At 55.2% G+C, this 9315-nt stretch overlaps 1 protein-coding gene across 1 annotated transcript; it reads right to left on the bottom strand.

Annotated features, from left to right (window-relative positions):
* Positions 1-1183: 1183 nt before the first annotated feature.
* Positions 1184-2599, bottom strand: LOC309685749 (inositol 1,4,5-trisphosphate receptor-interacting protein-like 1; the record flags this gene model as incomplete). Its single annotated transcript, XM_082501474.1, has 1 exon — positions 1184-2599. The coding sequence occupies one exon, from the start codon at positions 2597-2599 to the stop codon at positions 1184-1186; it is 1416 nt and encodes a 471-aa protein (XP_082357600.1).
* Between the last annotated feature and the right edge of the window lie 6716 nt (positions 2600-9315).

The following is a 9315-nucleotide window of genomic DNA, read 5'->3' as shown; positions in this document are numbered from 1 at the left end:
GTCTCCCCAGACCCCGCGGTTTATATTTCCTGACTCGGTGAGGGTGCAGGATTATGCCCGAGTGGATTACACTGTCTGGGATATTTCCCTCTGGTGGTGCCATAGCGAAGTCTCTGTTGCCAATTTGTGATGTCCGGTGCTCAGCGTCACGGGAAGAGTGGTGGGATGGGACTCGGGGCATTTTGTTTGTTAAGGGCCATTTGGTTTTGGTTGTTCTGTGCCATCTGGAGATAAGCCCGGGCTGAGCTGTTTTGCAGCTCCCCCCAAGTTCTCTCTGCACAGCCAAGGCACGGCGGGGATGGAGCTGAGTGGGATGGCAGCTCCCTGCCTCTCACCTCTTGTGCTCTGAAACCGGCTTGGCTGGCTGCTCCCATACAGAGAGAAGGGGCTGAGTGGGGCTGGGAGGGCAGGAGGTGGTGGCGGGGGGAGCGGGCCAGCAGCCGCAGGGAGGTGGTTGTGCAGGTGCCGCGAGGGTATGGAGAATGAGCCTGGTACTTGTACAGGAGGCAGAGCCCTGCTCAGCAGTCGTGACACTTCTTCCCTGTGCACAGGGCTCCCCACTTGGGCAGGGTCCTAGCCACCCCACAGGGGTCATCCAAGGGCTGTCGGGCTACCAGGGCGTGCTTTGTGTACGGCTCCCAAGGAAGGCACTGCAGGCTCCCTACCTATGGAGCCACCCAGAGAGCTGTGGAGGGGGACAAGTGATTGCCATTGCCCCAGCGCTGGAGCAGAGACAGGTGCCAGCCTTAGCTCCACAATCAGTGAAAGCAGAGCCACCGCATCAGCTCTTCAGCAAAACGCTCTGCCACTCTGGGGCAGCCGAGCGCTCAGCACCTATGCCCGCCTTCCCCCCAAAACCGATGCCCACACACGCACAGACGCACGTTTGGGTGTGAAACAAATGATTTATTGACATCTATGTACAGAGTAAAGCTCCGCGAGGGACAGGGTGGTGGCTGGGCCCATGGTAACAGGAGTCTCTGTCGCAAGGCTCCTTGCAAGGGCGACTCCAGCCGCATCGCGTCCCACTCCCCAGAGTGCGGTTCTGCTGCAGAGGAAAGATGTGGCAGCAGTTCCCAGAGCCGACTGAGTAGCGTGTTGTGCGTGCCCAGCGTGCTCAGTTCCGCAGCACCAGGGGAGTATCTAGGGGACACTAAGAGAGCTCTGTGCGTGAGGAGCTCTTTCAGTGTCCGTAGAAGAGCAGGCTTGTGAGCCGATCTTGCAGCTCATCGGCCTCACGCATTGCCTTGGCGTGGGCGGCTGGGTCGTGCAGCAGGCGCTGGAAGAGGTTGAGTGGCTCCGCTGTTTGGAGGGCTGGGGGCAAGACGATGTCCTCGGGCATGTTCTCATTAGCAAAGAAGAAGTGGTCGAGGCGTTTGTCGTGCAGGCAGCCGCGCAGGTACCACAGGATATCCTGCAGCCGCATGAGGAACTCCCTCCTGCTCCAGCTCGACACTGGTAAGGTGTTGAGGAGGTGCATGGCAACCGTCTTGAAGATAGCGGTGGAAAAGCTGGTGCCCAGCAGGATAGCGGCAAAGAGCTGGAGGCATTTGAGGTGGGAGGTGTCGTGTGGGGCCTGCCTGGCCACATGCCTGAAGAACTTCACCTCTGCCACCGCGTAGCTCTCTACCCACGTTGTGCTGGGGGTAAGGATGGCCTCTGTAGTCTCCTGGCTGCTCAGGAAGATGTCTGAGTCACCTCGCCGCACCCCAAACGTGATGTCAATGAGGATGCTTTTCCCGGAGGCGTTCGTCAGCTGCAGCTTGCAGGAGCGGCTGGAAGGCAGCACCTTCATGCTGTAGTGCTGCGCCTGAGGCATCTCTTCCCAGGCTGAGCTCACCAGGTTCTGCAACCACTGGGCGGTTTTGTGCACATCCAGGTAGGAGCCGGTGCAGAGGGTGCCGAGGAGGCCGGCCGACAGATTTTTCCTCAGCTCCTCCTCCTGGGGGTGGTGGAGGTAGAACGGCGTGTTCTCCACCAGCTGATCCCTGCTGCAGGTACACGCCAGCTCCACGCGGACGCGGGAGTCCTTTGCCGGCATCTCCGCTGCAGTGCCCAGCTCCAGGTGGAAAACGTGCCCACGGGGGGGCTTAAGGGGCACAAGCAGGCGGTACACAGCATCACGCCCACGGGGACTCCAACCTTCGAAGGCGCTGCCCACCCCGATGGCTGGCTGCAGGACCGGGAAGAAACTGTTCGACAAGCGCTCTTGCAGGACAGCCAGGAGGTCGCCCACCAGCTCCTCCACCACGCGGCTCCTGTAGGCCAGGCGCTGCACTGACAACTGGATGCGCTTGGCAAACCTCCCAAACACACGCTTCTCATAGTCGCCAGAACCTTCTCCTGCACATTGTTCGTTGCCGCACTCTGTGCTGCTGCTGGAGCTCTCCTCCTCTGCAGCGCTGCTGCCTGGCTGGGGGCTCCTTTTGCTGAGGCGCCGGCAGAGCCTGAAGATCAGGATGAGGACTGCAGCGAGCGCCCAGACCTGCCAGTGCTGCAAGGCAGCGAAGAGCAGGTCTCCCCAGGCCGAGGCACTCTGCTCCATGTCCTGCAGCAGCCGAGTCTTGGGCTGGTTCAGCTGCTGCGCGTGCTGCTGCATGTGCTCGCAGGTGGCCTCACCCAGCTCCTGGCAGACCATGTGCAGGAGCTGGAGGATGCTCTGCACGAGCAAGGTGAGGAAGGTTGTGTCAGCCATGGCCTGTGGGAGGAGGGAGAGAAGAGGTTGAGTGGGGCTGGGAAGGCAGGAGGTGGTGGGGGGGGGAGCGGGGCCGGCAGCCGCAGGGAGCTGGGGGCAGGCAGGAGAGGGGGCGAGGCAGCTGGGGGGCAGCAAGGCCTGCGCCCAGCCCCGGCGGTGGCGGTGGCAGCGTGCCCGGCCCCAGGCGCTCCCGCCAGCAGCTGGGCCCTTAATGCAGAATGAGAACCCACCCCCCCGGGGGCCCGCCGTTCTGCCCGGGCCCCGCTCCGGCCCAGCCTCCCGCCGCCTGCGCACTCACCTCTGGCTCAGGCTGTGCTGGGGCAGCGCTGCCTGCAGGCGCCTTTTATAGCTGCCCCATTGTGACGCGGCCCCTCTGATGTCACAGGCGCCAGAGCGCATCACTGGCATGGCCGCCAACCAGCCTCCCCGCCTCAGCGCCTCACAGCTGCCCCCGGCAACCAGAGCCCCGACAGACACAGAGTACAGGCCCAGCCGGCAGGACAGGGCTGCCAGTTGCTCTGCTTCCACTGCTTTAGCCGCCCCCACAGAGCATTTGCTGCCGTCCCGGAGTCAGGAGAGAGAGGGAGTCTTGGCCACTTTTCTCCTTCAGCAACAGCTAACGCCAGCTGGACGGCTTTTCCCTCTGCAGATTGACTCCGCTCACCTTGTCCTTGAGCAGCTTCTGCCACTCGTCCTGTAGGACTCCACACCGCAGCATTCCACCTTCGAAGCTTTCCTACAGTACGACAAGGCCCATCAGTAACCAGAACATGCTGGTTCTCATTAGCTGAGAGAATGAGAGTTCATGATATGGTGGAGCTTCCTCAGCACGTGTCACCACCTCCTCTGGTGGCACCCCAAAGGCCTTGCCTTCGGGCCAATTTGTGATCACTTCTACCATTCCTGGGCAATTAGGGTTTCCTGTTTGAGCTCGCTGCGTGATTAAGGCAACCCACTTACTCCAGGTAGCATCGGTGGCGTGATGAGTAGAAGGAACTTTACCCTTGAACATCCAGCTCAGTCCTGGTAATGGGGGCGCCAGGAGGAGCTGTGCCTCAGGACCAATTACTTCTGAAGCAGCTCTAACTCCTTCGTATGCTGCCAAGATTTCTTTCTCAGTTGGAGTATAGTTGGCCTCGGAGCCTTTATATCCTCAACCCCAGAATCCCAGGGGTCGGCCTCGAGTCTCCCCTGGTGCTTTCTGCCAAAGGCTCCAGGTAGGGCCATTGTCCCCGGCTGCGGTGGAGAGCACATTTGTAATGTCCCGTCCAGTTCGGACTGGTCCAAGGGCTACTGCATGCACAATCTCTTGTTTAATTTGCTCAAAGGCTTGTCGTTGCTCAGGGCCCCACATAAACTCCTTTTTCTTTCGAGTCACTTCATAGAGAGGTTTCACAATCTGACTGTAAGCTGGAATATGCATTCTCCAGAAACCCACAACACCTAAAAAGGCTTGTGTTCCCTTTTTGTTAGTAGGTGGGGACATAGATGTTATTCAGTTAATTATATCCATTGGGATCTGGCGACGGCCATCTTGCCACTTGATTCCCAAAAACTGGATTTCTCGTGCAGGTCCCTTGACCTTACCTCTTTTAATGGCAAAACCTGCTTTCAGAAGAATCTTAATTATTTTCCTACCTTTGTGGAAAACTTCTTCTGCTGAATTACCCCACACAACGATGTCATGCATGTATTGTAGGTGTTCTGGAGCTCCACCCTTCTCCAGTGCAGTCTGGATCAGTCCATGGCAAACAGTAGGGCTGTGTTTCCACCCCTGGGGCAGTCGATTCCAGGTGTACTGTACGCCCCTCCAGGTGAAAGCAAACTGTGGCCTGCACTCTGCTGCTAAAGGAATAGAGAAAAAGGCATTAGCAATGTCAATTGTAGCATACCACTCGGCTGCCTTTGACTGCAGTTCATACTGAAGCTGTAGCATGTCTGGCACAGCAGCACTCAGTGGTGGTGTAACTTCATTCAGGCCACGACAGTCTACTGTTAATCTCCAGTCCCATCAGACTTTCGCACTGCCCATATAGGGCTGTTAAAGGGTGAGCGAGTTTTGCTGATCCCTCCTTGGCTCTCTAGCCGGCGAATCAGGTTATGGATGGGAATCGGGGAGTCTCGGTTGGTGCGATACAGTCGTCGATGCACCGTGGCAGTAGCAATTGGCACCTGCTGATCTTCAACCCTCAGCAGTCCCACAACAGAAGGGTCGTCTGAAAGACCGGGTAAGGTAGACAGCTGTGTAACATCCTCAGTCTCTACAGCTGCTATACCAAAAGCCCACCGATACCCTTTTGGGTCTTTAAAATACCCTCTCTTGAGATAGTCTATGCCAAGGATACACGGAGCATCTGGACCAGTAACAATGGGGTGTTTCTCCCATTTATTCCCAGTTAGGCTCACTTCAGCTTCTAATACAGTCAGTTCTTGAGATCCGCCTGTCACTCCAGAAATGGTGACAGTTTCTGCCCCTTTATGATTCAATGGCAATAGGGTACACTTTGCACCAGTGTCCACCAGGGCTTTATACTTTTGTGGCTCTAATGTGCCAGGCCGTCGAATCCACACAGTCCAATAAAGTCGGTTGTCCCTCTCCTCCTCCTGGCTGGAGGCAGGGCACCTCTAATGTTGACCGTAGTACCTACGATTATCAGATCGGTTCCTACCTGGTCCGTAGGATCGCCTACCGTAGGTTGGAGCAACCTTCTTCCTGTAAGAATCCTTTCTTCTATCTGCTTCATTTTGCAGCTCAAGCACCCGTACCTGTAGGGCTGAGGTAGGTTCTCCATCCCACTTCTTCATGTCTTCTGCATATTCACAGAGGCAAACCCACAGGATATCTCACATCGGGTTTGATTTGTCTTGAGTCGGAGGGTGGTTTTTCTCTTGAGTTAGGAGGGTGTTTCCTCTTAGCAGCTGCAACATGAGTCTGTACAGGGAAAGCATGGAGTTTTTCCTCCGCCTTGGTTAGTTTATCAAACAGTTTATCAGTTTGCTCAACTAATCTCTGGGTCATTTGCTCTATTTTCTCAGTCAGTTTCTCAGTCATTTTCTTGGTGGTCACAGTCAGCTTTTCTATGGCTGCCACAGAGAAGGGATGAGAGAGACTGTCTTCTTGCTGTCGTACCTTATTAACCCCTTCATTTACAGTTGGTGTGTCAGTATCAGATCCTCCCCAGACCATTGTTGACAATGGGTGGGAATATGTTGATGGTGCACTTTGTACAAACTTTTTGAGCATAGACCGTTTGCATGGCATTTCCTCAGGGTCTACAATCATTTGCCCATCACTATAAATCACCTCTCGCACAGCCATTTCTCTCAGGTACTTAATACCTTTTCCCATGTTGGTCCATTTACTTGGACGGCATTCGATATCGTCCTTAAAGGGATACCTGCGCTTTATGGCTGACACCAGTCGCCTCCAGAGACTGAGAGTGCTTGTCTTTCTCCCAATCTCTTTATCAATCCCTCCATCCTTGGCCAGGTTTCCCAATTGCCTAGCTTCTCTGCCATCTCAATCTACGGTATCTGCCCCGCTATCCCAGCATCGGAGCAACCAGGAGACAAGTGTTTCACCTTCATGACGACTAAAGTCATTCCTGATATTTCTCAGATCTTTCCTAGAGAAGGATTGAACAACTCCCTCTACATCTGAGTCCTCCTGTGGTGAGGCTGCCCCAGAAGGGGCCTCTCCAGCATCTGCTCTAGAAGGACTCTGGCCTTTGTCTGTTTTCAAAGGTCTCTTTCCCTTCTGTGGTCTTGAAGGACCCTCCCCTGGATCTTGTTCAGAACTCTCCCCCAAGCTATGTGACTTGAGGTGGTCTTTGTGGTAAGGGGCAGGGGAAGGAGTTGACCTCCTCTTCCTGCTCCTGGTTACCGGGGCGGCTTGTACCGATTTTGATGGAGTTGGAGTAGTTTTGGTACTGGTTGTAGTGGCTGCAGTAGGTTGTGCCGGGAGAGGCGGCGGCGTGGCTTGTGCCGCTGCGGGGGGGGCGCGGCTTGTGCCGGGACGGGCGGCGGAGGGGCCGGTGTTGTTGCGGTGGGGGGGGCGGCTGCCGGTGGTGCCGGTGCGGGTGCCGGTGCCGGTGCAGGCGGCGGCGGAGGCGCCTGTGCCGTGGCGGTGGGGGGGCGGCTGCCGGTGGCGCCGGTGCCGTGGAGGAGGCGGCTGCCGGTGGTGCCGTTGCTCCGGGGCGGGGCAGCTGCCGGTGGCCCCGGTGCCGTGGGGGAGGCGGCTGCCGGTGGTGCTGTTGCTCCGGGGGGGGGCAGCTGCCGGTGGCCCCGGTGCCGTGGAGGAGGCGGCTGCTGGTGGTGCCGTTGCTCCGGGGGGGGCAGCTGCGGCCGGGCCGGGCGGAGCCGCGGTTCGCGCCGCTGCAGATCGCCGAGCGGCTGCGCGGGTCTGAGTGGCGGCAGCGCACGGTCCCCTCCAGCTCCCCCTGCACAGATGTTTCACAAGAAACCACCCCTGCACCACATTCAGGAGCATCAACAACAAAATCACGATCTTAACAAGGTACCAGTCCTTATCCTCAGAGCCCAGAAGGTTGCCATGCCCCAGCTCTGATGGGGTCACATCAGCATAATTATCAAAGGGCGAAGTAAACATTCCCCAGGTAGAAGAACCCTTTGATCCCTTTGGTCTCTTTTCTACTGAGCATGAGGCAGATGGGATGGAATACCCTGTTGGTCAGTTTTGGGTCACCTGTCCTGTCGCTCCTCCCCACAGGTGGGACCCCACTATGCTTTTCCGCTTCCGACCCTCCAACGGGGCAAATAACAAAGCTGGTTGGCCGTGGGGGTTATAGCAATGAGTATAAGCAAGAGCCTCTCTGCATCCCATGCCTGGGCATCAGCTGTAAACATTGCTCTTATCGCTCTGAGAGAGTGAACGCTGACGGCACAATAGGCAGTTAATTTCAGTTGGTAGAAGAGGCCCAGCTAAGAAGCCAAGTTACTGAACAAAATTGGTTCTCTTTTACCTCAAACCAGGACACAGGGAGAGTTTCCTTCCATTAAGGCTCTTTTTATTAAAATAAATATTTATATTATATAAAGAAATAAATACTTCTCTTTTCACATTAGATCACTCCCTGGAGGCAGCAAAAAAAGCCAACCCCAAACCAGCCCAAAGGACAGGGGCTTTGGTGAGAAATCAAGAGATGGTAAACGCTTTCTTTCCGTGGTCGTGACAAATCCAGTTTTAGGAATCAAGTAGACGGTAGATATTCCAGAAACAGAGGAAAACTCTCTTTGAGGAGACGGTAGTTCAGCACGTTGTCCTTGGGAAGGTAAGTTGGGCAAACACAACTGTAACCACCACCACAGATGTTTCCCATTTGTCTGTAACGTGGTCGCGTGCGCTGTGAGGCGCGAGCGTGCGGCTCAGCCATGGAAGTTGACGATGTTCCTTCTTCACTCTGCCCTTAACGAGGTCACACCCATCTTTCTGGCTTTTGCTTAAGGTGCGTTAGCTAATTTCAAAGAGAGTTACTGTCTCCAAAATAAGGGGAGGTGGGGGGTGGTGGTGGGGAAATAAACTGTCTTAAGCACTACGTCATAACTTGAAGAGGAAAACTTGTGTACCAAAACCCCAGAGTTACTGTCTCCAAAATAAGGGAGGTGGGGGGAATAAACCATCTTAACTTCTCCTTCATAAGCTAAAGAGGAAAACTTGTGTACCAAAACCCCAGAGTTACTGTCTCCAAAATAAGGGAGGTGGGGGGAATAAACCATCTTAACTTCTACTTCATAACCTAAAGAGGAAAATTCGCCTAAGAAATGTAACTAAAGGTCTAAGAAAACTAACTAAAGGCCTAAGAAAAGTAACTAAGGTCGAAGAAACGTAATCAAAAGAAGAGCTCTAAGAGTCCACGTGTCACAGCAGCTGTTGGTGGATTATCTCCCACACCATCTTCTTCCGGAAGTATGGCATGTGAGTCTGAAAAGAGAAGAGAAAGAAAAGAGAAATTAAATAATGACGTCACGGTAGAAAGAGGCGGCAAACACGCATAAACGCCCAGCGGAGTCCTTAATAGGAAGTTCCCTTTAGGAGCTGTCAACCGTTTGGGTACAACACCCCACGCGGTTCCTAAGAGGGTGACACGACAACCCGACAAAACCAGATTGACTTGACCGCGCGACAGCTTACAAGCACGCTAATAAAAGACCCGTCTAAAACGAAATCAAGAAAAAGAAGCGGTGTCTTGACTGGTCAAAGGGTAGAAGCCATTTCTCCAAAAGATACCGAGCCCAGATATGCCAAACCCGCTGGCAGCAGTATCTTGCCCAAGAGGAATCTCACCGGCAGCAGCTCCCAAAGGCGGGGATGGAGAACCACAGCTCTGCCCTGCCCAGGCCACTTGGAAGTTCTGATCCCAGCAACTACGCACCGAAACGGGGTACGAAACCTCAGCCCCTGCCCCGGACACAATGAAGAGCTGCTGCCTAACCTCCCTGGCTCCTGTCCCTGGGCGAGAGGGGCTTGGAGGGGTTTATGACCTTCACTCACCTGGCTAAAGTTGAATGGTTTCTCTCTGGCGATGTAATCTGCGTATTTACACATAAAGACGCCGCAGTCGCTTCCATTCAGCTGCTGAGGGATCTCCTAAGGAATGCAA

Source organism: Vanellus vanellus (genome assembly GCF_965231255.1).
Source record: "Vanellus vanellus genome assembly, contig: HAP1_SCAFFOLD_52, whole genome shotgun sequence".
NCBI lineage: Eukaryota > Metazoa > Chordata > Aves > Charadriiformes > Charadriidae > Vanellus > Vanellus vanellus.
The sequence above is the reverse complement of the archived record's forward strand: the minus strand, read 5'-3'. Positions and strand labels throughout refer to the sequence as shown.